This window comes from Convolutriloba macropyga, chromosome 8 (genome assembly GCF_964194025.1).
Source record: "Convolutriloba macropyga chromosome 8, txConMacr16.3, whole genome shotgun sequence".
NCBI lineage: Eukaryota > Metazoa > Xenacoelomorpha > Acoela > Convolutidae > Convolutriloba > Convolutriloba macropyga.
In genome coordinates, this window is record NC_134475.1 from 61,052,156 (window position 1) to 61,079,917 (window position 27,762).

The 27,762-nt window shown below is 34.5% G+C and overlaps 3 protein-coding genes across 3 annotated transcripts in view; 2 read left to right on the forward strand and 1 right to left on the reverse strand.

Annotated features, from left to right (window-relative positions):
- LOC142344898 (inositol monophosphatase 1-like) overlaps positions 1 to 27,762 on the forward strand; it is a 599,876-nt gene that overhangs the window by 159,572 nt on the left and 412,542 nt on the right. The gene's annotated exons all lie outside the window — the stretch shown is intronic.
- LOC142345127 (uncharacterized) overlaps positions 1 to 27,762 on the reverse strand; it is an 81,349-nt gene that overhangs the window by 11,789 nt on the left and 41,798 nt on the right. The window lies entirely within an intron of this gene.
- Positions 1,166 to 26,746, forward strand: LOC142344306 (uncharacterized). The gene is made up of 12 exons (XM_075395894.1): positions 1,166 to 1,175; positions 1,436 to 1,538; positions 2,009 to 2,266; positions 2,723 to 2,855; positions 9,671 to 9,964; positions 10,343 to 10,551; positions 17,403 to 17,409; positions 17,698 to 18,021; positions 18,428 to 18,636; positions 22,538 to 23,059; positions 23,765 to 23,810; positions 26,542 to 26,746. Coding segments are annotated over exons 3-12 (1,947 nt in total). The 5' UTR covers positions 1,166 to 1,175; positions 1,436 to 1,538; positions 2,009 to 2,064; the 3' UTR covers positions 26,543 to 26,746.

The window sequence follows — 27,762 nt, forward strand, 5'->3', positions numbered from 1 at the left end:
CGATGTTTTTGGGTGAATTTTTGTAACAAGTGCTATGAATCGGTGAATTGCTGTAAGAAATTCAATGATTGCGGTCAATGGGGTGAAAAAAATTAATTCACCTCATTTCACCGCTTTTCTTACAAAAATTTACCACAAAAAATAACGTTTTTTTTGCAAATATTCATTGCAGACATTTGCGGCAATGTAAAAAAATGCAGTGAATGCGGTGAATGCAGTTAAAAAAAAGGTAATTTACCGCTTTTCGACCCCGGGCCGAGGTGCCAACGGTAAAATTACAAAGTTATTTAAGATTGGCGTTGATTGGGTTAAATTTATGTAAAATCTACGCCTGAGCGCCAATTTTACATAACTTTGCGTTGAATTTAGCGTTCGTCTTACATAATTTTGCGTAGATCTTTCATACTTTTGCATTGATCTTACATCATTTTGCGTTGAATTTTGCGTTGATCCTACATAATTTTGTGTTCCAAAGAATAGATCTTGCATAATTTGGCTTTGAATTTATCGTAGATCTTTCATAATTTAGCGTTGAGATACGCGTAGATCTTACATAAATTTCCGTTGAATTTAGCGTTGAACTTAGCTAATTTTGCGTTGAAATTAACTTGCATAATTTTGCGCTGAATACAGCTTAGATGTAACATAGTTTTGCGTTGAATTAAGAACAGATTTTACAAAAATTTAACGCATTCGCCGCCAATCTTACAGAATTTTGCGTTTTTAAGCGTAGATCTTACATAATTGAGGGTTGAATTCAGCGTTCAATTCGTAAAAAAGGAACCTTAATCAGGGTCAACGATTTGTGCAAACTCTAGTGAATCTAACTCTCATTTTTTACTAGGTACCTATAGCTGTTTTGTCATTCGAGTATTTTTGATTAGCGTGACTCACATCCGACAAATCTATTTTAATACGCTCGTTTACTGATTTTGCTATCAGTATTTTTTAATATTTGTTTCAATCGGGACCTCTTCAGCCTCGGATTGCTTTTTTGGCCTCGCTTGCAAACCATGCCCATATGTAATAAAGTAGCAAGGTTTGCTAAAATCACCAGGAAAAGAAAGAAACCACCCATTTTTCTACTTGTCAATGTGTACAGATAAAAGCGGGTAAACAATTACCCACTAATTACTCCAATTTGGCACGCTCATTTTTAGTTACAACACAACCACGTCTGTTTACCCTGACTCAGAATATCTTTTTAAAAACTTTTGCATACTTTTTTGATCTGTGCCGTTTGTGCACCCCCATAGGTTGTGCCCCCCCCCCGAGCACGTGCCATTACATAGAAAATCATTGAGTAGAAATATAGCACGTGCGTCCGGGGTTGGAAATAATATCCACACACTAACCAGGGAGGGGGGGGGGGTACAAGCGTGAAAAATCCAATTGTTTTCACGTACAAGGTTCTGAGTCAGGGATTCCTTCATAGCTATCATCTATCATTAGCCTAATTGAAACATACAAAGCCAAGATACAATCTTACTAAAGAACATAATCAACAACGTTATACGACGCAGACCTGAATATACACAGTGCGGGTGTTTCCCATTATAGCCCCCCAGTTTAGTGGTCAGATAACCTGTAGCCCCATCCCAATCATAGTAATTATACCATAATGGGGGGGCTATAATTTCAGGGGGGCTATAATGGGAAAGACCCCACAGTACGACACCAGGAGTTATTGGGCTTTTCCCATTATAACCCAGCCATAAAATTATAGCCCCCAAATAATAAGCCCACAAATATAGCCCACAAATATAGCCAAAAATATAGCCCACAAAATTATAGAGTTAGAGGTGTTGGGGGGGGGGGGGGTATCATCAAACCTTAGGGGTTTATTATAGGCTCAAACCCAGTGAATTCAACTCATTTTTCTCATTATAGCCCTATATCATAGTTCGGGGGGGGGGGGGGGGGGCTATCCATTATATGGCAACTATGCTGGGGAAGGGGGCATAAGAAGGGAATGGGAATAGGAAAGACCACAGTTTTACGAAAACAGTTACAGAGTTGGATTGCAACAAAAGTTAATGGGCAATTAGATACTTCAGAACAAAAATGGTTACTGCTCGTTCTATTCTTTTGAAAGTTGTGCTGAAACTTGTCGTTATTTGGGTATCGGAATGTCAGAATGGACAAAAAGCTCCGGAAGATGTTTCCACTTTGGTTGTTACAGAAATAAAGGCAAAGTTTACAGACAAGTCCTCAATGACAGCCAACACTGCTAACTTAGAGGCTGATGTTCAGGCTGACATCACGGGTTTCACTCATTTCCAATTCACTAACCTATAACTCATTAATTAATTTATAATATTATTGTTGCGACGCTCCAAATTTATTTGGTATTCGGTTTATTCACCCCCCCCCCCCCCCCCCCCGATTAGGAGAGCATATAATTTTTACGCCTCTCAAGCGTGTTATTTTTGATTTTTGGGTCTTTGCCATTATCCCCCCCCCCCCCGCTTAGTGGTCACAAAACCTATAGCCCATCCCTAATCATGGTAACTATACCATTACGGGGGCTATATTTTCGTAGTTGGGGGGGGGGAGGGAGGGAGGGGGCTATAATGAGAACACCCCTATTTTCTTTTTACAAAGCAACGTGCTATAACAGCACTTAATTTGTAACTGGCGGCTTAGAAAACAATGTTGGGGGGATAGAATATCCAAGCGTGATTTTTTGTTTAAATTTGGAATTGAGAGGTCCGTTTTGAAGCTCTGAAAGACGCTGGCTGCACAAACCAAGTAACTTCCAAAAATGGACAAACTGCAGGATCGCCTCCAGTTCTGTATGTAGTGGTGACATTCTGTGACAAAGATGTCGCAAAAACGAAAGATCAACTGATCAAAGGGATCTTTTCCGTTTCAGAATTCTCACTTGCTGTTCCGACCCACCTTGGTGGGGGGTGTCCCGCTTTTTCACCCCTATTTATTTAACCCCCTATCATTTAACCCCGATTTATTCACCCCTCTATCATTTAATCCCTCTATCTTTTAAAACCTCTATCATTTCACCCCGATTTTAATCTTTGGTAAAATAAGGACTATTTAATTAGCAATATAATAATTTGGCAATGCCTTGCTGTCCATGGCCATGCCTTAGCGACCCGTGGGGCTTGATATGAAACTATCACAACCGAACATGGGATTAAGTTATCCACTTAATTATGACAAAGTATGCCTTTAATGTCGACTCTTAATTGGCGGGATGAAATGATAGAGGAGTGAAATGATATAGGGGTTAAATGATATAGGGGTTAAATGATAGAGGGGTTAAAAGATACAGGGTTAAAATATGCGGGGTTAAATGAATCGGGGTGAAAAGAAGTAGAACCTTGGTGGGGGAGGAACTATATACTCAAATGGTTTTCCTTCAGTCAATTTTCACCGATCGATATATTCATCGAAGAGAGTTGTAAGTGGTAGCATTAAAAATCCCGTCCAGCATAGAATATAGAATTAAAAAGATTTTTTGGATTTCGTTTTGTGCGTGAAGTTATCGAGGTTACAAGTTTGTGAAAATTTGACGGATTAGATTGTGTTTTTGTTCACATTTATGCGCATTTTTTGGTCTGTCCTATTATAGCCCTTCCATGAAATTATAGACACCCATTATGGTATAATTACCATGTTTGGGGGGCTATAGGTTATCTGGCCACTAGGCTGGGGGGTGGGGGGGGGCTATAATGGGAAAGACCCCATTTTTTGTCAGTTTTGCTTAAAAAAATCGGATCTAATCTGTTTTGCTCCCCCAGCTTACTGAGCATAAATCTTTTATTACCTCCAAGCGCACGTGCTACTTTCTTACATAGTAACGTGCTATATAACAACATATAATTTGTAACGGGGGGTCATAAAAAACACGGGGGGCGGGGGGCGTAACAGAATAGATCCAAAAAATCATTAATTTTACAAAGTTTAACAAAGTTTAACGAATTTAAAGAGAAAGTTGAACAATTGGATCCAAAAATTGGGTCTATCCCAATATAGCCCCCACCCCGCTCCAGTTAATATATAGCGGCATAATCATGGTAATTTTACCATAATGCACTTCTACAGCATATTGTTTTTGAGCTAACCGGAAGTACAAACCTAAACCCTGCTGACAAAACCATCTCAGACTCCAAACAATGTCTACTTTTACGTTTGCTTGGTAATTGAGTTTTCTGAGATTAAAAGTTTGCTTTTTTGCAATTTAACCCACTAATTAGAAAAAAAATTGTCAGTAAATTTTTTGTATTGTTTTTTTTTTCGTAAAATGATCTATTTCAATAACTATTGGAACAATTAATTATTTAGAAGGACTACAGTATTGTCAGGGCTAATTTTTGTCAGATCAGGATTGAATTGCACAGGTCGCTATTCCTAATTTCTTTGATGTTTTTTTTCCGCTTTTTTTGCTTCTTTTAAATTAAGTAACCGACCCTATTACACTGGAATGATTTCATTTTATTGCTCAATTGACGACAAAACTTTTTTTACGTGCAAATAAGGTCCACTGAAAATATAAAATTTATTTGAAAGCTCAGAGTTTTTTGTCTTCAACACTTTTGTTCCAAAAAATTGTTGCTTTTTAAAGTTTTGGGTTCTTTATTTGTTGTTATTTTGTACTGTTAAGACTTAGTCTCGATAATGACATGTCCAATTTGCATCCAACCTTGAGGTTTGGTTTGTACAAATTGGTTGTTCTTAGTGAAAAATTTAATTCGGCACGGTTTTCCGGCAAACCTTTAGTGCATTTTTGATGTTTGTCTTTAACCTCTATTTGTCGTTTTTTTGCAGTCCTATTTCATATTCTAGATTACCACAGGTGGTTTCCTATGAAGAAGGAAATGAAATTTGTCACTGGTTGAAAACCATATTTATTGGTCTTTATGACTTCGTACCTTCTTGTTTTAAAAGTATCATTTTAAAAAAAATATCCTTTTTTTTTTATGATCTTAATTTTGTTCATTTTAGCTTAGTTTCATCAAAAGCAAATCCTTCTTTTGAATTTTTCTTTCATTTTTAAAGTAGTGGATTGATGATTAAAATAATGGGTTTCTGGCTTTTATTTTACGAGAGCTTTCATACTTTTTTTGTTGTTTATGAATTCATGACCGGATTTTTTTTGAGTTTAGTTTTTGGCGATTTGACACATATGCAAAATAAATACAAACGGCATTGGCATTGAATGCAAGTCCAATTATGTATTTGTAAGTTTAATTTAGAACTATAGCTTTAGAAATGCAACGGATTGGACAAAAACATTAAGCAAATTTTAATGAAAATTTTTTTCCTTGTTCTCGGAGTAGTTTTTTTTCTTTATTACTCGTAAAACATAATCTGGATTATGAGAGGTATCAATGGTTTCTTCTGGAGTATAAATGGACGTGTTTAAAGATTTTTGTTGATAGTTTATGGTTTTCATCACTTCAAATGTTTTTGTTTTTTTTTCAACAAATTTCAACGTTTTTTAAAAAAACATTTTTGTTCTTTTTTGTCTATTTGTCAACTAGTGTTATTAAGGTCTGGTCGGATATTTTTCTTTAGTGAATTACAAGTTTATTTGTTCAATTTAATCTTTATTTGATGCTAATTTGATTTTGTTCAATGTTTTTTTTTGGAAGAAAAAACTCATTGAGTTTTGGTCGTAATTAATGTTTGGCTTTGTTATTTGATTTTGTTTGTCTTTTCTTGTTTTCTTGTTATTGGCCTTTTCATCGGCCCTCTTAAACGGTCTTCAGCAATTCGTTTGCATGTTTGAGTTTAAAGCAACTATTTGTATTCATACACCAATTATTTTTTAAGATAAATGTAATTTTTTTGAGATTTTTCGGAGAGTTTTCTGTTTTCTCTGTCAAAAAACAATTAAGCAAAAATGTGAATGAGCGGGGTTGGAATATTATGTACAGCTGCACATTACAGAGCCTCCTTGTTTTTGTATGCATTTATCGGTGCACAGAGTTTTGGTTTTAAAAGTGTTAGATAGTTGTTGTTGTCAACAATGTTTTTAAATCGTTTTTAGGCAAAAACAAAAGAAGCCATTTCATTCTAGTATATTTTTGTTTTTTGTTAAATACTTATCAAGAGAAAGCTGGTATCATTGTATTCTTAAAACCAAACATAACAGGGCTTTTTTTTCTAACCCCAATGAAAGGGGGCTGGGAACTTTACACCCGTCCCGCTTTTGTTTGTTAAGCCAATTTTTGCCGATCAATATCTATAGCGGAGCCCAAAAAATTAGTAACATACAAATAGTGTTGAAGAACTAAATCCAAATTGTTATCTGTTTTTGACTTTTTAAATATTATATTATATAATATTTTATAATATCATTACATTACTATTATTATTTTATTATATTTTTGATTATTATTTTATATTTATATATTTATTTTATATATTTTATATGCATGATTTAATAGATACTTTTAATTGCTGCAATAGCGATAGCTGACAGAACCTGTTATTGACTTTCACTTGTTTTCTTTTTAATTCAAAGATCATGAACTATGTACTCGAGAGCGATTCCTACTACAATCGAATTTTTTTCAATAAAAAATTAAATTATACTTGATGCTGATGTTCTAAAGACAGTCAAAAGCAAGTAGTTGTCTGGCATGAAATAGTTTCAAACTATTTTGTGTAGAATATGAGAACAGAATTTGAACAATTTTCATTTTTGAGAGATTGTTTTCAAGTGTTTGATTGATATGACGAGTTTCTATGCTTTGTTTATTTTGATCTTGCTACAATTGCCTTAAAAAGAAGTCACGAGTTTAACTGTTGCAAATTAGGTTTTCTTGAGTTCTTCAAATGGTAGCTAATTATTTGCATGAGTTGGATACTGCTCTAGGTCTCTTTATCTAGGAGCTATAGTGTGAAATATTCCGTTAGATATAGCGCCGCTGACAGACTTAATAAACTTGACCTACATTATACACTCTCGCTCGTTGAACATCGAGCGCATAGCCCTTCCAGACACCCCTCAAGTTACTGTAAATACACCTTAATGGGGGCTAAAATATGGAGTGAGATAGATGCAATGGGAAAGACAACTAATGATCTCATTTTTGTTCCGACCCCTCTTGAGGGGGGGACTATATGCTCAAATGGTTTTTGTTCAGTCAATTTTGACCGATCGATATATTCATCATAGAGAGTTGTGAAAGGTTTTTTGATCTCCGTTTTCTACAGCAAGTTATTGATGTTTAAACGTTTTTGAATATTAGACCGATTTGCGTTATTATTATTTACATTTTCCGGAATCATTGCCTTAAATTTTGTCAATTTTGCCAAAATATGATAAAGTTGTTAGGAATAGTGTTGTTGATCTTATTTTTAAAGACAACAGACTATTTTATTTAATTTTTTGGCAAAAGTTTTGGCTAAATATTTCCAAATTCAGCTTTTTCATCACAAATAGCACAAAATTAGCTTCTTTAGTATACTTTGATTAATTTTGCGGGCAATTCTTACCAAAAACCGCTAACACAGTCTTTGTAAATTCCTAAGAGGCTAGTTCTATTTCCTCTTCTTTTAAGAGTGCTCTGTCATTAGCACTTTGCCTTTTTTTGCTAACTTTACTCGATAATTATCAAAAACATAGCATTCATTTTTAATTTTTTAACTATTAAATTATCTATATCGTTACATTTGAAAAAAATTAAGTGATCCTAATTGGAGAAAAACATTAGCAAGGTGGCTAGTTTTGTACCAATCTTGGCTTGTTACACTCCAAATACAGTCCGTCTTTTTTCTTAACAAAATTTCGATTTTTTTTTAAATAAACAGCAGAACAATTCAAACCGAAGCTCACTTGTGATAGGTCCAATTGGCTTCCTAAGCAGCTCCAATTAAAAGAGTCTAGTTTTTCTAATTCGAACGCTCAACTCTTAGCTCAGTGTCAGCAAAAAAGAAAGATAATTCTTGCTACTGAATTAAATTTTAATCTTTATTAAGGTTGTACGCTTTAATTTATGGTTTCCTGGCTTTGGTACAACTAGATTTCTCCTTTCTTTCATAATTTTAGGCATTTGCCCGATTGTCACGTTTTGTCGATTTGTCAGTTTGTCGCCATATTTACAGTTAATGTATCACTGAATTGGCCTTCAAAACCATGCACAATTGAACATATCAAAATCCTTAAAAATGAAGATTTTTGTCTTAACGGCTTCGACACCATTTCTAGAAAGGAAATTGAAATTTTCAAAATTTTCAACTCTCGTTTTTACTTACCCTTTTTTTGTAAGAAATTTCATTCACACTGACAAATTTCATTGGCTTTTTTTAGAAAAACATCTTAGCTGACATTCCTTTGTTTGTAGACAGTTGATGGCTTTCATGACAAAAAACACTTTTTAATTTCGCAATTTTCCTTTTTAATTTTTCATTTGTTACCTAGTCTCGTTAATTACAGGTCATATATGACATTATTGGTGTCAAGGAAGTTGCCAAAAAGAATTTGTTTTACATCTACTAATGTTTTTAAAGAATTCGCTATAAATTCATCGGTTCGACTCGGGTTCTTTTTATAAAAAAGTGAATTAATTTTTGGTTTTTGTCAAATTTGACGTTCTTTTTGTTGACGTAAGACAGTTTTTGGATAAGTGCTGCTACCAAGTGCTTCGTTTGGACAAATATTTGATCTTATTGAGATTCCTCATTTTGTAGCTAATGGCTTTCATGACTTTAAATTTATATTTTCTCGAAAATAAAGCAAAATCACTACTCTATTTCGCAGAATATTTTTGTCTACTTGTTACCTAGTCTCCTTGAGGAAAAGTCAGATAACACATTATTGACATCGGGAGAAGGCGCCATTAAACACATATTGAGTGTCAAATTTTGGTTATACGTCTTCAACGGCGTTTTCTCGCAGGTTTTAATTGAATTTTAGTTTGTTATCTCTATTTGTTGTTCTTTTTGCAACCGCATAAAAAATTGAATGATGACAGGTGCTAATCCAACAGAAGCATAAATAATCATAAATTTGATAGATTTTTTCAGTTGTTATCTGTGGTTTTTATTAATTTGGAATAATTTGTTTTAAAAATATAACCGAATTTTATTTAATTTTGCCATTTTTGTTCTTTTTAGTCTATCTTTTTACCGAGCCTTATTATGGACTGGTCCCATATCTGTTCGAATGATGTACCAGTTGTTTTGTTTGGTCTCAGTTTTATCTGACGCTATTTTGACTTTCTTATTAATTATTTTTTTTTAATTGAACAAAGTTTTGGATGTAATTAATGCTTGTTGTTGTTGTTTGATTTTGATGTTTGTCTTGACTAATAATGGCAGAAATCATCAATCTAATTCGATTGATACATTTTTACTGAGATATTTGCTTCGCAGGCGATCTGTTTGTTCATACACCAATCTTTTCTTGAAAAATACTTGAGTTGGGGGTTTTCTATCTGATCCTCATTTGGTAGACAATTATGCCAAAAATGTGGATGAGCGGGGTCTAAACATTATGTGCGATCGCCTCTTTGTTTGGATTTATTCTTTTTCGGTCCTATTATTTTTCTATGACCACGCTATAAAAGTGATATGTTATAGCACGTCACTATGCAAGAACATAACACGTGAGCCCAAAAGTAATACTAAACGGGGGCCCTAAACAGAACAGATTCAGTTTTTTTTGCAGAAGCTCTGAAAACGGAGAAGGTTTGAGTACAGACGCTATTACAAAGTGGACTGACACTACCTCCGTTGGAACGTACAAGTACGCAGGAGCTGACAAAAAGATCGTGTCTGAATGTTTGGACGGGCAAAACCAACCCGAAGTTGAATTGGACGATTTGAAGAAAAATGTGTTCTTAGCTATTGGCGGAATGAACACGCCGGACGCTACGTGTTTTTATATGAAAGAGGAAACAGATAAAGCTAAAAAGGGACAATATTTAGATTGTTTTCTTAAACAGACAGCCGATCTGACTGCTGATTCCATCACTAAGGCCGTGTTTTTCAGGCAGCTGTTTCCTTTTTTGGCATGGAGTTAAATCGTCCATTTTTATCATTAAGACTCTCTCCCATTATCAACCCTTCCAAGCATGCACAGGTTAATGATTGAATATTTTACAATGAAAATGTGTGTGTGTGTGTGTGTGTGTCTATGCGTGTGTGTGTGTGTGTGTGTGTGTGTATGTGTGTGTGCATGTGTGTGCGTGTGTGAGAGAGAGAGGGAGTGGGGGTGTGGGTGTGGGGGGGGGCTCTAGTCCAACTCCGACAGTAATCTTGTAATATCTTGTAAGAGTCTTACAAGGGTGTGGGGGGAGGGGTGAATCTTATGATCAGTTGTCTGTAATGGAGATTTTCGAATATATACCAGGAAACAGTTTGCTCTCAGTAAGCAATTTTTCACCACTAACTGTGCAACGTACAACATACCTGTCTGCACAAGCAGTAGTGAAAAGTGTACCCCTAATACTGGCGGCGGAGGAGCAAATGACGTCACAGCAGATGTGGCCGCAAAACTGAAAGCGGCAATTCCAGAAATGACAGAAGCCGCAACTGATCAGGACGCAACCAAGACAAAAGCTTCAACGGAAGTCAAAGGTAAAATTTTGTGTTCATTTTTGGGATCTTTTCCCCTAATCGACCCGCCCCGCGAAAATGTCCTCCTCGTATGATATAACTACAGCAAAGATTGGCGGAGGTGGTGGTGGGTTGGGGGATGGGGGTTTGCGTACACAAGCTTTAGCTCCGCTAAGTTGGGTCTTCATTTAGAAAGATTCCAATTTTTCAAGTTAAATGTTAAGCTATATTGCGTTAACAAATACCTACAGTTACGCCTTTTTATGGTTTTAACTCATAACAACGGAACTTTTTTGCTGTTCGACACAAGAATTCTTCTACGTAATAAAAATCGGTTCTAGAGAGCTTATCGAAACAAAAAACCTAAAAAGGAGATACGATAAACGGTAGCGCTTAATTAGAACACTTGTGTGTCCCTTTTTCATAACAATTTTTAAGCTCAAAAAGAACCGTATTTTAACTGAAAAAATTCGTGGTAAAAACATCTCAATTTAGTCGATAAATCATCAGCTCTACTGTTATATTTGAACAGTTTTCTTTACCTCGTGAGCAAAAAAAGTTGTTTTTCAGTCTGAGGCGCTGAAACGAAACTTTTGATCACCAACTAAAGAATATTGTTCACATATAACAAAAGAGCTGATGGCGTAAACGAACTGTTTTAACGGAAGTTTTTTTTAGCTTAAATGAGGCACTTTTTGCATGAAGTTCTAGTTTCTCTTTTTATAACAGAAGCTGCAAGCTATTCACTGCTGACTTTGACAATTGGCAGTGATTCCAAATATTTAACTGCCACGACAGCAATCACTATATCAGTCGGTGATCATTCGTTGCATGCCAGGGTGTTCCGGCTGCTAAAGAACCTCAGCGGAACCGAAATATCATAGTCTGCTTCTCGAGCTCTACGCCGGCCTGGTTTTTCACTGAGTCCGATTGTCTAATAATCTCGTGGAAACAATTAGTTGCTCAGAAGTATTAAAAGGTGTGTAACTTTATTTTTGATTGAAGATAAGAATATCCTTAGTGATAATCTATTTTCGATCTTGTTTGTTTTGCTCCAGCCAGTGTTAGTAAAGTTGCTAACTTCTTGACAAGAAAGCTCAACCAACTTAAAACTCGGAAGAGGTTCAGATCTAGCAAAAGCTTAGCATTAAAAGATTAAATTTGATGAAGAAAAAAATTATAGTCCAATCTGAGAGCCAACTGCTCATTGTAACAGTTTTTAATGGTTCCAAAAACAATGTAGTTCCACTATTCAAACAATTGGGTTGAAGTAATTAATCAGGTAAATATCTTTTATGACATTATTGTTACATTTTTATGATTATTCAATCAAATAAAGTGATTTAAGTCAATGCTTACATAATATATGTCACATTACCGCAGTATCTGTTTTTTTGACACCAGCACAAATGGTTATTTTTTAGCATTAAATGCCTCAATTGTAAGGTATATGATCTTAAATGAACACCTAAAGTCTCATGAAATAAACAATTAGGAAATTTAACAATAAATGACAAAACATCGAAAAATACCAGTTTTGCACCATACAAGTGCTAATAGCCACACTAATAATTTTACCATAATGCACTTCTACAGCATATTGTTTTTGAGCTAACCGGAAGTACAAACCTAAAACCTGCTGACAAAACCATCTCAGACTCCAAACAATGTCTACTTTTACGTTTGCTTGGTAATTGAGTTTTCTGAGATTAAAAGTTTGCTTTTTTGCAATTTAACCCACTAATTAGAAAAAAAATTGTCAGTAAATTTTTTGTATTGTTTTTTTTTCGTAAAATGATCTATTTCAATAACTATTGGAACAATTAATTATTTAGAAGGACTACAGTATTGTCAGGGCTAATTTTTGTCAGATCAGGATTGAATTGCACAGGTCGCTATTCCTAATTTCTTTGATGTTTTTTTTCCGCTTTTTTGCTTCTTTTAAATTAAGTAACCGACCCTATTACACTGGAATGATTTCATTTTATTGCTCAATTGACGACAAAACTTTTTTTACGTGCAAATAAGGTCCACTGAAAATATAAAATTTATTTGAAAGCTCAGAGTTTTTTGTCTTCAACACTTTTGTTCCAAAAAATTGTTGCTTTTTAAAGTTTTGGGTTCTTTATTTGTTGTTATTTTGTACTGTTAAGACTTAGTCTCGATAATGACATGTCCAATTTGCATCCAACCTTGAGGTTTGGTTTGTACAAATTGGTTGTTCTTAGTGAAAAATTTAATTCGGCACGGTTTTCTGGCAAACCTTTAGTGCATTTTTGATGTTTGTCTTTAACCTCTATTTGTCGTTTTTTTGCAGTCCTATTTCATATTCTAGATTACCACAGGTGGTTTCCTATGAAGAAGGAAATGAAATTTGTAACTGGTTGAAAACCATATTTATTGGTCTTTATGACTTCGTACCTTCTTGTTTTAAAAGTATCATTTTAAAAAAAATTCTGATTTTTTATGATCTTAATTTTGTTCATTTTAGCTTAGTTTCATCAAAAGCAAATCCTTCTTTTGAATTTTTCTTTCATTTTTAAAGTAGTGGATTGATGATTAAAATAATGGGTTTCTGGCTTTTATTTTACGAGAGCTTTCATACTTTTTTTGTTGTTTATGAATTCATGACCGGATTTTTTTTGAGTTTAGTTTTTGGCGATTTGACACATATGCAAAATAAATACAAACGGCATTGGCATTGAATGCAAGTCCAATTATGTATTTGTAAGTTTAATTTAGAACTATAGCTTTAGAAATGCAACGGATTGGACAAAAACATTAAGCAAATTTTAATGAAAATTTTTTTCCTTGTTCTCGGAGTAGTTTTTTTTCTTTATTACTCGTAAAACATAATCTGGATTATGAGAGGTATCAATGGTTTCTTCTGGAGTATAAATGGACGTGTTTAAAGATTTTTGTTGATAGTTTATGGTTTTCATCACTTCAAATGTTTTTGTTTTTTTTTCAACAAATTTCAACGTTTTTTAAAAAAACATTTTTGTTCTTTTTTGTCTATTTGTCAACTAGTGTTATTAAGGTCTGGTCGGATATTTTTCTTTAGTGAATTACAAGTTTATTTGTTCAATTTAATCTTTATTTGATGCTAATTTGATTTTGTTCAATGTTTTTTTTTGGAAGAAAAAACTCATTGAGTTTTGGTCGTAATTAATGTTTGGCTTTGTTATTTGATTTTGTTTGTCTTTTCTTGTTTTCTTGTTATTGGCCTTTTCATCGGCCCTCTTAAACGGTCTTCAGCAATTCGTTTGCATGTTTGAGTTTAAAGCAACTATTTGTATTCATACACCAATTATTTTTTAAGATAAATGTAATTTTTTTGAGATTTTTCGGAGAGTTTTCTGTTTTCTCTGTCAAAAAACAATTAAGCAAAAATGTGAATGAGCGGGGTTGGAATATTATGTACAGCTGCACATTACAGAGCCTCCTTGTTTTTGTATGCATTTATCGGTGCACAGAGTTTTGGTTTTAAAAGTGTTAGATAGTTGTTGTTGTCAACAATGTTTTTAAATCGTTTTTAGGCAAAAACAAAAGAAGCCATTTCATTCTAGTATATTTTTGTTTTTTGTTAAATACTTATCAAGAGAAAGCTGGTATCATTGTATTCTTAAAACCAAACATAACAGGGCTTTTTTTTCTAACCCCAATGAAAGGGGGCTGGGAACTTTACACCCGTCCCGCTTTTGTTTGTTAAGCCAATTTTTGCCGATCAATATCTATAGCGGAGCCCAAAAAATTAGTAACATACAAATAGTGTTGAAGAACTAAATCCAAATTGTTATCTGTTTTTGACTTTTTAAATATTATATTATATAATATTTTATAATATCATTACATTACTATTATTATTTTATTATATTTTTGATTATTATTTTATATTTATATATTTATTTTATATATTTTATATGCATGATTTAATAGATACTTTTAATTGCTGCAATAGCGATAGCTGACAGAACCTGTTATTGACTTTCACTTGTTTTCTTTTTAATTCAAAGATCATGAACTATGTACTCGAGAGCGATTCCTACTACAATCGAATTTTTTTCAATAAAAAATTAAATTATACTTGATGCTGATGTTCTAAAGACAGTCAAAAGCAAGTAGTTGTCTGGCATGAAATAGTTTCAAACTATTTTGTGTAGAATATGAGAACAGAATTTGAACAATTTTCATTTTTGAGAGATTGTTTTCAAGTGTTTGATTGATATGACGAGTTTCTATGCTTTGTTTATTTTGATCTTGCTACAATTGCCTTAAAAAGAAGTCACGAGTTTAACTGTTGCAAATTAGGTTTTCTTGAGTTCTTCAAATGGTAGCTAATTATTTGTATGAGTTGGATACTGCTCTAGGTCTCTTTATCTAGGAGCTATAGTGTGAAATATTCCGTTAGATATAGCGCCGCTGACAGACTTAATAAACTTGACCTACATTATACACTCTCGCTCGTTGAACATCGAGCGCATAGCCCTTCCAGACACCCCTCAAGTTACTGTAAATACACCTTAATGGGGGCTAAAATATGGAGTGAGATAGATGCAATGGGAAAGACAACTAATGATCTCATTTTTGTTCCGACCCCTCTTGAGGGGGGGACTATATGCTCAAATGGTTTTTGTTCAGTCAATTTTGACCGATCGATATATTCATCATAGAGAGTTGTGAAAGGTTTTTTGATCTCCGTTTTCTACAGCAAGTTATTGATGTTTAAACGTTTTTGAATATTAGACCGATTTGCGTTATTATTATTTACATTTTCCGGAATCATTGCCTTAAATTTTGTCAATTTTGCCAAAATATGATAAAGTTGTTAGGAATAGTGTTGTTGATCTTATTTTTAAAGACAACAGACTATTTTATTTAATTTTTTGGCAAAAGTTTTGGCTAAATATTTCCAAATTCAGCTTTTTCATTACAAATAGCACAAAATTAGCTTCTTTAGTATACTTTGATTAATTTTGCGGGCAATTCTTACCAAAAACCGCTAACACAGTCTTTGTAAATTCCTAAGAGGCTAGTTCTATTTCCTCTTCTTTTAAGAGTGCTCTGTCATTAGCACTTTGCCTTTTTTTTGCTAACTTTACTCGATAATTATCAAAAACATAGCATTCATTTTTAATTTTTTAACTATTAAATTATCTATATCGTTACATTTGAAAAAAATTAAGTGATCCTAATTGGAGAAAAACATTAGCAAGGTGGCTAGTTTTGTACCAATCTTGGCTTGTTACACTCCAAATACAGTCCGTCTTTTTTCTTAACAAAATTTCGATTTTTTTTTAAATAAACAGCAGAACAATTCAAACCGAAGCTCACTTGTGATAGGTCCAATTGGCTTCCTAAGCAGCTCCAATTAAAAGAGTCTAGTTTTTCTAATTCGAACGCTCAACTCTTAGATCAGTGTCAGCAAAAAAGAAAGATAATTCTTGCTACTGAATTAAATTTTAATCTTTATTAAGGTTGTACGCTTTAATTTATGGTTTCCTGGCTTTGGTACAACTAGATTTCTCCTTTCTTTCATAATTTTAGGCATTTGCCCGATTGTCACGTTTTGTCGATTTGTCAGTTTGTCGCCATATTTACAGTTAATGTATCACTGAATTGGCCTTCAAAACCATGCACAATTGAACATATCAAAATCCTTAAAAATGAAGATTTTTGTCTTAACGGCTTCGACACCATTTCTAGAAAGGAAATTGAAATTTTCAAAATTTTCAACTCTCGTTTTTTTTTACCCTTTTTTTGTAAGAAATTTCATTCACACTGACAAATTTCATTGGCTTTTTTTAGAAAAACATCTTAGCTGACATTCCTTTGTTTGTAGACAGTTGATGGCTTTCATGACAAAAAACACTTTTTAATTTCGCAATTTTCCTTTTTAATTTTTCATTTGTTACCTAGTCTCGTTAATTACAGGTCATATATGACATTATTGGTGTCAAGGAAGTTGCCAAAAAGAATTTGTTTTACATCTACTAATGTTTTTAAAGAATTCGCTATAAATTCATCGGTTCGACTCGGGTTCTTTTTATAAAAAAGTGAATTAATTTTTGGTTTTTGTCAAATTTGACGTTCTTTTTGTTGACGTAAGACAGTTTTTGGATAAGTGCTGCTACCAAGTGCTTCGTTTGGACAAATATTTGATCTTATTGAGATTCCTCATTTTGTAGCTAATGGCTTTCATGACTTTAAATTTATATTTTCTCGAAAATAAAGCAAAATCACTACTCTATTTCGCAGAATATTTTTGTCTACTTGTTACCTAGTCTCCTTGAGTAAAAGTCAGATAACACATTATTGACATCGGGAGAAGGCGCCATTAAACACATATTGAGTGTCAAATTTTGGTTATACGTCTTCAACGGCGTTTTCTCGCAGGTTTTAATTGAATTTTAGTTTGTTATCTCTATTTGTTGTTCTTTTTGCAACCGCATAAAAAATTGAATGATGACAGGTGCTAATCCAACAGAAGCATAAATAATCATAAGTTTGATAGATTTTTTCAGTTGTTATCTGTGGTTTTTATTAATTTGGAATAATTTGTTTTAAAAATATAACCGAATTTTATTTAATTTTGCCATTTTTGTTCTTTTTAGTCTATCTTTTTACCGAGCCTTATTATGGACTGGTCCCATATCTGTTCGAATGATGTACCAGTTGTTTTGTTTGGTCTCAGTTTTATCTGACGCTATTTTGACTTTCTTATTAATTATTTTTTTTTAATTGAACAAAGTTTTGGATGTAATTAATGCTTGTTGTTGTTGTTTGATTTTGATGTTTGTCTTGACTAATAATGGCAGAAATCATCAATCTAATTCGATTGATACATTTTTACTGAGATATTTGCTTCGCAGGCGATCTGTTTGTTCATACACCAATCTTTTCTTGAAAAATACTTGAGTTGGGGGTTTTCTATCTGATCCTCATTTGGTAGACAATTATGCCAAAAATGTGGATGAGCGGGGTCTGAACATTATGTGCGATCGCCTCTTTGTTTGGATTTATTCTTTTTCGGTCCTATTATTTTTCTATGACCACGCTATAAAAGTGATATGTTATAGCACGTCACTATGCAAGAACATAACACGTGAGCCCGAAAGTAATACTAAACGGGGGCCCTAAACAGAACAGATTCAGTTTTTTTTGCAGAAGCTCTGAAAACGGAGAAGGTTTGAGTACAGACGCTATTACAAAGTGGACTGACACTACCTCCGTTGGAACGTACAAGTACGCAGGAGCTGACAAAAAGATCGTGTCTGAATGTTTGGACGGGCAAAACCAACCCGAAGTTGAATTGGACGATTTGAAGAAAAATGTGTTCTTAGCTATTGGCGGAATGAACACGCCGGACGCTACGTGTTTTTATATGAAAGAGGAAACAGATAAAGCTAAAAAGGGACAATATTTAGATTGTTTTCTTAAACAGACAGCCGATCTGACTGCTGATTCCATCACTAAGGCCGTGTTTTTCAGGCAGCTGTTTCCTTTTTTGGCATGGAGTTAAATCGTCCATTTTTATCATTAAGACTCTCTCCCATTATCAACCCTTCCAAGCATGCACAGGTTAATGATTGAATATTTTACAATGAAAATGTGTGTGTGTGTGTGTGTGTGTGTGTGTGTGTGTGTCTATGCGTGTGTGTGTGTGTGTGTGTGTGTGTGTATGTGTGTGTGCATGTGTGTGCGTGTGTGAGAGAGAGAGAGAGAGAGAGGGAGTGGGGGTGTGGGTGTGGGGGGGGGGGCTCTAGTCCAACTCCGACAGTAATCTTGTAATATCTTGTAAGAGTCTTACAAGGGTGTGGGGGGAGGGGTGAATCTTATGATCAGTTGTCTGTAATGGAGATTTTCGAATATATACCAGGAAACAGTTTGCTCTCAGTAAGCAATTTTTCACCACTAACTGTGCAACGTACAACATACCTGTCTGCACAAGCAGTAGTGAAAAGTGTACCCCTAATACTGGCGGCGGAGGAGCAAATGACGTCACAGCAGATGTGGCCGCAAAACTGAAAGCGGCAATTCCAGAAATGACAGAAGCCGCAACTGATCAGGACGCAACCAAGACAAAAGCTTCAACGGAAGTCAAAGGTAAAATTTTGTGTTCATTTTTGGGATCTTTTCCCCTAATCGACCCGCCCCGCGAAAATGTCCTCCTCGTATGATATAACTACAGCAAAGATTGGCGCAGGTGGTGGTGGGGTGGGGGATGGGGGTTTGCGTACACAAGCTCTAGCTCCGCTAAGTTGGGTCTTCATTTAGAAAGATTCAACTTTTTCAAGTTAAATGTTAAGCTATATTGCGTTAACAAATACCTACAGTTACGCCTTTTTTATGGTTTTAACCCATAACAATGGAATTTTTTTGCTGTTCGACACAACAATTCTTCTACGTAATAAAAATCGGTTCTAAAGAGCTTATCGAAACAAAAAAACCTAAAAAGGAGATACGATAAACGGTAGCGCTTAATTAGAACACTTGTGTGTAACCCTTTTTCATAACAATTTTTAAGCTCAAAAAGAACCGTATTTTAACTGAAAAAATTCGTGGTAGAAACATCTCAATTTAGTCGATAAGTCATCAGCTCTACTGTTATATTTGAACAGTTTTCTTTACCTCGTGAGCAAAAAAATTGTTTTTCAGTCTGAGGCGCTGAAACGAAACTTTTGATCACCAACTAAAGAATATTGTTCACATATAACAAAAGAGCTGATGGCGTAAACGAACTGTTTTAACGGAAGTTTTTTTAGCTTAAATGAGGCACTTTTTGCATGAAGTTCTAGTTTCTCTTTTTATAACAGAAGCTGCAAGCTATTCACTGCTGACTTTGACAATTGGCAGTGATTCCAAATATTTAACTGCCACGACAGCAATCACTATATCAGTCGGTGATCATTCGTTGCATGCCAGGGTGTTCCGGCTGCTAAAGAACCTCAGCGGAACCGAAATATCATAGTCTGCTTCTCGAGCTCTACGCCGGCCTTGTTTTTCACTGAGTTCGATTGTCTAATAATCTCGTGGAAACAATTAGTTGCTCAGAAGTATTAAAAGGAGTGTAACTTTAATTTTGATTGAAGATAAGAATATCCTTAGTGATAATCTATTTTCGATCTTGTTCGTTTTGCTCCAGCCAGTGTTAGTAAAGTTGCTAACTTCTTGACAAGAAAGCTCAACCAATTTAAAACTCGGGAGATGTTCAGATCTAGCAAAAGCTTAGCATTAAAAGATTGAATTTGATGAAGAAACAAATTATAGTCCAATCTGAGAGCCAACTACTCATTGTAACAGTTTTTAATGGTTCCAAGAACAATATAGTTCCACTATTCAAACAATTGGGTTGAAGTAATTAATCAGGTAAATATCTTTTATGACATTATTGTTACATGTTTATGATTATTCAATCAAGTAAAGTGATTTAAGTCAATGTTTACATAATGTATGTCACTTTACTGCAGTATCTGCTTTTTTGACATAAGCACAGATGGTTACTATTTAGTATTAAATGCCTCAAATGTGAGATATATGATCTTAAATGAACACCTAAAGTATCATGAAAAAACCAATTAGGAATTTTAACAATAAATGAAAAAATATCGAAAAATACCAATTTTGCACCATACAAGTGCTAATAGCCACACTTGTGGGTATGATGCCATAACGTTATTGGGTCCATGGATAGATTAGAAGTTACTCTGACCGCGAGTATATTACCTCAGGTTCCTCAGGTTTTCAACTCCCAAAATCGCCGGGGGGGGGGGTTGGGTGTTCAATTTTTCGTTCAAACTTGTTGTTGATTTGAGTTGGCGCCAACACGGAGCAATTTCTTCATGTCTGGGTATTTTTACGAGCAAGAGGACCCTGGTTGGGTTTTTTCAGCAGTGATTTTAAACAAGGACCACAACCTGGGCACCATCTGATCTTGCTGGTCAATTTCTGCAAGACGCAAGGGTCTAACTTTCTGAATAGCCGCGAAGCGATAGCGTCTATTATTGGGGACATCGCGGATTTTACAATCCAGGAATTGGATTGTATTGGTGCTCTGTCTTTTCTTTTATATTTGTAAAATGTTTTTACACCTTTTTATGACTTTGAGCTAGACAAAATTTTTTTTATGACTATTTTAAGAGCTGTATGTGATGGTACTCCAAACATAAACACGCAATTCTATGCTAATTTTGCAATTTTTTACAAGTGTTTTGAAAATTTCTGTTTTGAGTTTTTCAGCCCTAAGATCAAGGAACCTCCTCTAGTGTTTGACAAGGGGTTATTGCAGAGTTTCTAGGGGTAATGGAATAATTTTCAACATATTCAAAAAAAATTTTTCAAATTTTGAAAATTTTTTGTCATTTAGGTTTCTCCAGCTTCAAGGACAAAGGATTCTCCTCTGGTGTTTGATAGTAGCTTAGTTCATTGCTTCTGGGGGCAAAAAAATAGATTTTGATTTTCTAATGTCACGAATTGAGCAACTGTTTGGTTAATTTTTGAAATTTGCAATTTTCAATTTTTTTTTGTAAAATATTTGTCTTTTGTTGCCTTTTTGGCCTAAGTGGTCAGGCAATTTCGATAAGGATTTGATAGAATGTTACTCCATTGTTGCTGGAGTAATGGAATGTTCTTCAGCTTTTCGGTATCACGAACTTTTGCAATATTTTGATAAAAATTGATTCTTTTATAAGTTTCTGAAATTTGTTATAATTTTCCATATTTATCGATCCCTATGACCCAGTGAAACTATTTAAGGCCTGAAATAGGGATACTGAATAGTCCCTGGAGACAAAAAATGGTTCTAAAGATATTAATATTACAAAGTTTAGCAAGATTTGAATTTTTTGTAATTTTATGAATTTTAAGGATCGTTGCTGGCCAACGAAATCTTTTTAAATTTTGCAGATGGGGTACTAGACAGCACTCCAATAAAAAATTGGTTTTGAACATTTTCAGCAAAACTTAGAAATTTTATACTTTTCAGCTTTTTGATGTTTCTGTCATTTTTCTCGATTTTATCTATCTTTGGGGCAAATTGATCGCCTTCAAGCCTTGTGCGTGAGTAAATAAATATATTTATTTGTATCAGATTTTGTCTTCTAGGTAAAATCTTCAAGAGTCTTAGCAATGATTTTTTTAGTTTGATTATTTTAATTCCACAACTACTATTTTTTCTCTTTGGCTGGGATTATTCAATTGATCTTTTGGTCAGGTATATTAGTTCTTTAATCATTTTTCCATTCAAATCTTTGGATTGTATTTCAGGACTTGTCCCGCTATGTTTTTTAATTTGTGTTTCCGTCAATGATTCTTACGACCTGACTTCTTGGAATTGATTTTTTCAATGACTTCAGTGACTTCTACAGCTTTGCAGTTAAAATTTGTGTACGTGACGTCATTTCTGCTTTTAGGTCATTTGCGTGACCTACCTAACTCAACAAAATGACTTCTGAACTCATGGAACTTTAAATTTTATTAACCTTTACTAGTGTGCATCTAAGTAGTGCCAAACTAATATGCCCTAATCCTTGATTATTAGTCTTGAGTTTTTGATTTTGAATACCAATTTTGAAAAAGCTTTTAGGGCTTTTTCTTTAAAGTGCGTATGTGTCATAAAATTGACAGTCATAATATAACCCAAAAAAATCTAGTGGTCTATCGAAGGACTGGTGGTCGATCTGTCTGTCTTATTTCCTTAGTTGTTTCAATTCATGGAAGGCCACAAGCGTCTATCGTGGCTATTTTCCGGCAATCTGCCGGCTATGTTTTGTATGTGTGCTTTTAATCGATATGTCGATTAGCGCTCATTTTTTGGTACCCGAACACAGCAGGTGGCTTTTTGAATTACTCAATTGCTTCAGATTAATGAACTAATTGGAAATAATTTGTTCATTTTTTTCAATAACCCTAATTAATTGTGGTCTTAAGTGGACTATTTATCTGAATAAATGAGGCGCAATGGACGATACTTTGTCTGAATACATCGCAATAATGTCCCATATTTCAGCTTTAGCTGATGTCGGATGCGCAACAACAGCCACGGCTGAAGGCAAAACGGCCAATGACGCAACTCAGAACCTAATATGGGCACAAGTATCCTATTGCGTCACAGATCTATCAACTACAAAAAACCAGGAGTCCTTCATCAAGGAATCTGTACATGCTTGGCTTGATCAAGTCAAAAACTTCAAGTATGCTGGAGCTGACAAAAAAATTATCGACGACTGTAAAAAGAGCGACGGAAATGCAGAATTAAAGCTTGACGAATTACTAAAGAACACCTTTCTGATAAGTGTCGGCGTTAATAACAAAAACATGGGCTGTAGTTATCTAGACCAAACCCAGGGTTCTGAAACGGGAGCGATAAAAGCTCAGTTTATACTGTGCGCGTTTGAACAAAAGGCTGAAGTTACAGCTGTGTCGATAACCAAAAATGTATATTTTGGTGACGAAGTCTTTAACAAGCATTGCGATCAAACTTCGACGTATAAAATTGAGAAATGTTCTTCGAATAACCAGCAATGTACAGGTACTGCCGATATTCCAGAAGACGTTAGCTCCGAAGTCAACACTCAAATTCAATCGTTGATTCCGGAGGGCAAAAAATTGAAACTTATAACAAGTGGTGCCCTTTTTGATCAGGCCAAAGCTGAACTGCAAAACCCTGGAATGAATTTTTCCAGTTCTTCGCTTAACGTCTTTAGAGTGTCTATCGTTAAAAAAATGCAAACTGAAAGATAAGTTTCACTTAGATTATCAACATAAGTTTGGGTAAAAACTCTAATCATTGTCACTTTTCGTATTTCTTAAAGTCAAAGGGATTTTGATCTGTGAAAAAAATGCGAACAAAAAACCACATCTGTCCGTTAGAAATATGAGATACGCAGTGGCTTGATAGCTTACTTAATTAACAGAATTTTTTTCTGCATTGCATAAAAATGTGTAAAAATTTAAATTAAAAAACACCAGATCTGCAACAGTAGCAACTGAACTGTTTCGAGTGTGCCCTAAGAAGCACAAAAGCGAAAATGTTGTCATTGGTTTATTTGCGAAATTGCTTTCCATATGTTACCTTTCCATATGCAGAGCACATTTTTCTGGAAGTTTTTGAAAAAAGCCGACTGAAATGTACGGCGCATGTTACTTCTGTGAATTATTTTCAGCTTTTGTTCACGAAATTGATTAAAGCGCCACCTTTTTAGCTTACAGATTGAACTTTTGACCTCCGCAACAGCTTCAAACACTAAAAAAAGTTACTCAGTCAAGCTTTCTGCACAATGGTGATCACCAGTTATCCTTTTGCAAATATAGTGACAATGATATAAATGTCTAGAAATCTGAAACAAAAAAATTTATCATCAGCGCTGGTTTTTGACATTTTTTGAAAAGGCAATGTAGCCCAGGTTGATGTGCCAGAACGGAAGTCGATGTGCCCCGATCAAAATTGACGTACCAGGGGGAGTCGTGAGTACGGTGCAATAATATACTTAGCTGTAACCTCTGTTATACCCTACTCATACAAAAAAATGAAAAAGTACTTGTAAAAGCAACCAATGGTATCCAAATGTTCAAACAAGCAAATTACCATAGCTAAGTGTAATCAAATACCCTTTCTGGGATCAATACCCTTCCTATAAATACAAATAGGTATAATACAGTTCCCTGGACGAAACAACATGAGTCAAAATCTGTGAGCCGTTTATGTATTGGCATTGTAATAAGATCGCAAAAGATTGACGAAGCGGAAAACTAAGGAAAATTAATTATTAAGATTTTATTATTTCATAAGTTTTGTTCAAAAGTTCGAAGGAATTAGACAAAAAAGACAAAAAGTTCTCCCATTCTATTTTGAATGATTCGAGAAAAATTTGACAAAAATGGCAGACTTTTTGAGGTTTTACTAAATTTGTTTTCAAAAATTTGAAACCATATCAAACCACAATGCATGATCTGCCTTATTTTTTATCTCAAATACGTTGTTCCAAGTATTTTGTCATCTGCTCATAAGGTTTTCATGTTCCAGTTTTATCATGCTTTAAATACCTGAGTTAAATCACATAAACAAACAATACGAACTGAGGCATTTGATATCAACTTAAACTTTTCAAGAGTAGCAAATTTTTATCTCTTTCCTAATAGAATGGCAACAACTGAGTGGTGTTGGAGTCATCTTTACAAAACTTCTTAAAAATTTCGACTAGAGTTATCTTTCTTCGTTTCGACTAGAGTTATCTTTCGACTAGAGTTATCGACTAGAGTTATCTCGTCGAAAATTTCGACTAGAGTTATCTTTCTTCGTTCTAGAGTTATCTTTCGACTAGAGTTATCGACTAGAGTTATCTCGTCGAAAATTTCGACTAGAGTTATCTTTCTTCGTTCTAGAGTTATCTTTCGACTAGAGTTATCGACTAGAGTTATCTCGTCGAAAATTTCGACTAGAGTTATCTTTCTTCGTTCTAGAGTTATCTTTCGACTAGAGTTATCGACTAGAGTTATCTCGTCGAAAATTTCGACTAGAGTTATCTTTCTTCGTTCTAGAGTTATCTTTCGACTAGAGTTATCGACTAGAGTTATCTCGTCGAAAATTTCGACTAGAGTTATCTTTCTTCGTTCTGAAAAGTTTCTTGGATCTTTCAGACAATTGATCAAAAAATTAACAAAGGGCTACCACGTTACATAAAGCGATATTTCAAACAGTTGGGATATCGTTAGCTCATTGTTAACGAAAAACAACTCCAGTTCTTTGTTTACACAGTCTTCATTTTTTTCAACGTTGAACTTTGCCGATAATTTGCTTGCTTAGATCTGCGTGTTCGAAATAAAAAAGATTTTAAGGCATTGAAACTATGGTCGCAAATGTCAGTCCCTACATTACATCTTATCACCTTTCAAATTTATGAGTAAATTTTTATCTCCATTCATTAAAAAATTGGATTTAAAATTTTCTTCGAGGTTGGTTTTATGTAAAATTTTTGAGATGAAAAACTGAATGTAGTTAGTTTCTCCTTCTACCGCAGCTTTTTATAGAAGACAACTTGAATTGAGGTCATAAAGAACCAAACATTGAGATCAATTTTCCAGTTCGCTGCATCTAGGCTTGTAACGACAATCTTATTACCCCAGTAGTATTAGTAGTACCAAAAATCTTCTTCGCTTTTGTAAATTTGGCCACATTCTTTAATCTGTTTTTTAAATAAATTTGGTATTGTATTTTATTGTGGTATTTGGTGGTCTATAAATAAATATTTTGATCAATTTGGGAAATGAATCTTTATGGACCGTAAATGGGTTCAATTTCGTTTTGTTCAGGAGCGTTATTGTCAGATATAGTAAACAGGCAGTATCTCAATACTCATCTACGGCAACTTCTGGAAACACGAGATTTTGATATTGATTAAAATTTTCGCGATAGGCAAACTTGGTTTGTAGATTTTACATTGATCGAGACCAACGGTACTCGTTACTGAAATAATTCGATAAAAAAAGCCGAGAATTTTTTTAAAACTTTCCTAATGTTTATCTGTTTTTTTAATTAAATCCACTAAATGAGGAAAAATACCCCTTGGAAAATTTTCCTAGGAGAAAAGAAGTATGGTTAAACAACAATTGAAAAACACTTTTAGATAGTCTGTTGAGAGCAAAAAAAAATCTTAGTCGAAGCTTGCTTCACTGATCCTAATCTTATTGTAGCAAGCGAACCTCACTGCAGACTTTGGCCTTTTTTCCGACTGAAACGGGATTTTTAGAGAATATTACACATTGATAGGTGAACACATTATACCGTTTGTCTGAAACTTGTAATCCGAGCCAGCGCAGTGTAGTTTCAACAAAAACATAAAAAATTATCTTGATCATGTTTTCAGATGTGAAATCTACTTTAACTGTTTTTGTTCCTTTACTTTGCTTCATTTCGATTGCGTTGCCATTTGAAACTTTTTGCATTGAGTGCACTCCAAATTATTTTTGGGCAATGCTGCTATTGTAAAAGGAACTGGACAAAAATTTCAAAAGACTTGTCTTGTGAAACTGCCAAGACTGTGACCTCTGCGTCAGGAAAGATTGGTCAGAACGTATATCAAAGTGTTCAGTACTGTTCCCTAGACAGACCAACAAATGGGCAAAGTAAACAGTTCGTAGATGAAGCTTCGGGAGCTTTTGTTGCCCAAATAAGCTTGTATGGTTACCCTGGAGCTGATAAAGCAATCTCAAATTGCAAAATCAGGGAACTGTTTCCATATACCCCCCCCCCCCCCCGATGGACCATCTATAATTGACATTTTCAAAATTTTATAATGGTATTAATATATTATTGAAGTTAATCTTTTCAATCATTTATTAATCCCACTATTTATGGATTTATTAGTGAGATAAATCAACAAATGAAAATAAACTATACTACATTTTTTTAAAATATAGTACCGATGTCAATGTATTATATTACTGGGATTAAAATGTTGGGAACCATCAACCATTGAAATTTACAAATTTATTCATAATTTTATTGGCTAATCCAAGTTTTTATTAGGCCACGCAAATAATAATTGGTGCAAAAACGAGCATTAGTTTGTTCACGAACAGTTCTGATAACAAAAATTTTGTTCACGGCGGGGAAAAAGAAACAGTTCCAAAAAATCAGCAATGTCCAAGTCAAGTTGAAGGATTTGCAAACGAATACGTTCTTAGCAGCTGTGGGTCTCAATTCGAAAGAGGTGGTTTGTATGTACAAAGATAACACCAATTTGGACCCGAGCTCAGGGGCGAATAAGTTGGCACAACAGATTGTGTGCTTTTTCTCGCTAACGGCAGAGCTGACTGATAATTCTGTAACAAAAGACGTATTTTTCGATGATACAATGTTCAACGCTCACTGTGATAATAGCGCAGCGATGAAAATGAAGGAAGCTGTTTCCTAAAAACGCCCACATACCTAGTAATCTTTTTTTTGACATTTCAAGCGTTTTCTTTGTATGATGTAGGGTTGTAAGTGTAAGAGGACTCCAGCAATGGTGATTCTGATAAGGTTATTCTGATAAGATAAACAGGTCAATTTGAAGGGAAGCAAAAAGCTGCTATTTTTGGATCTATTCTGTCCCCCCCCCCCCCCCCCCCAACTTAGTGAGCATAAATCTTTTATGACCCCCAGGCGCACGTGCTATTTTCTCACATAGTAACGTGCTATATAACAACATATAATTTGAAACTGGGGGTCATAAAAAACACTGGGGGGGGGGG

Coding starts and splice junctions, on each gene's coding strand:
- LOC142344306 (XM_075395894.1), top strand. CDS start 2,065: ATGGTTACTGCTCGTTCTATTCTTTTGAAAGTTGTGCTGAAACTTGTC. Junction 2,267..2,722: donor TGTTCAGGCTGACATCACGG/GTTTCACTCATT, acceptor TCCGTTTTGAAG/CTCTGAAAGACGCTGGCTGC. Junction 23,060..23,764: donor GAATAACCAGCAATGTACAG/GTACTGCCGATA, acceptor CCTCCGCAACAG/CTTCAAACACTAAAAAAAGT.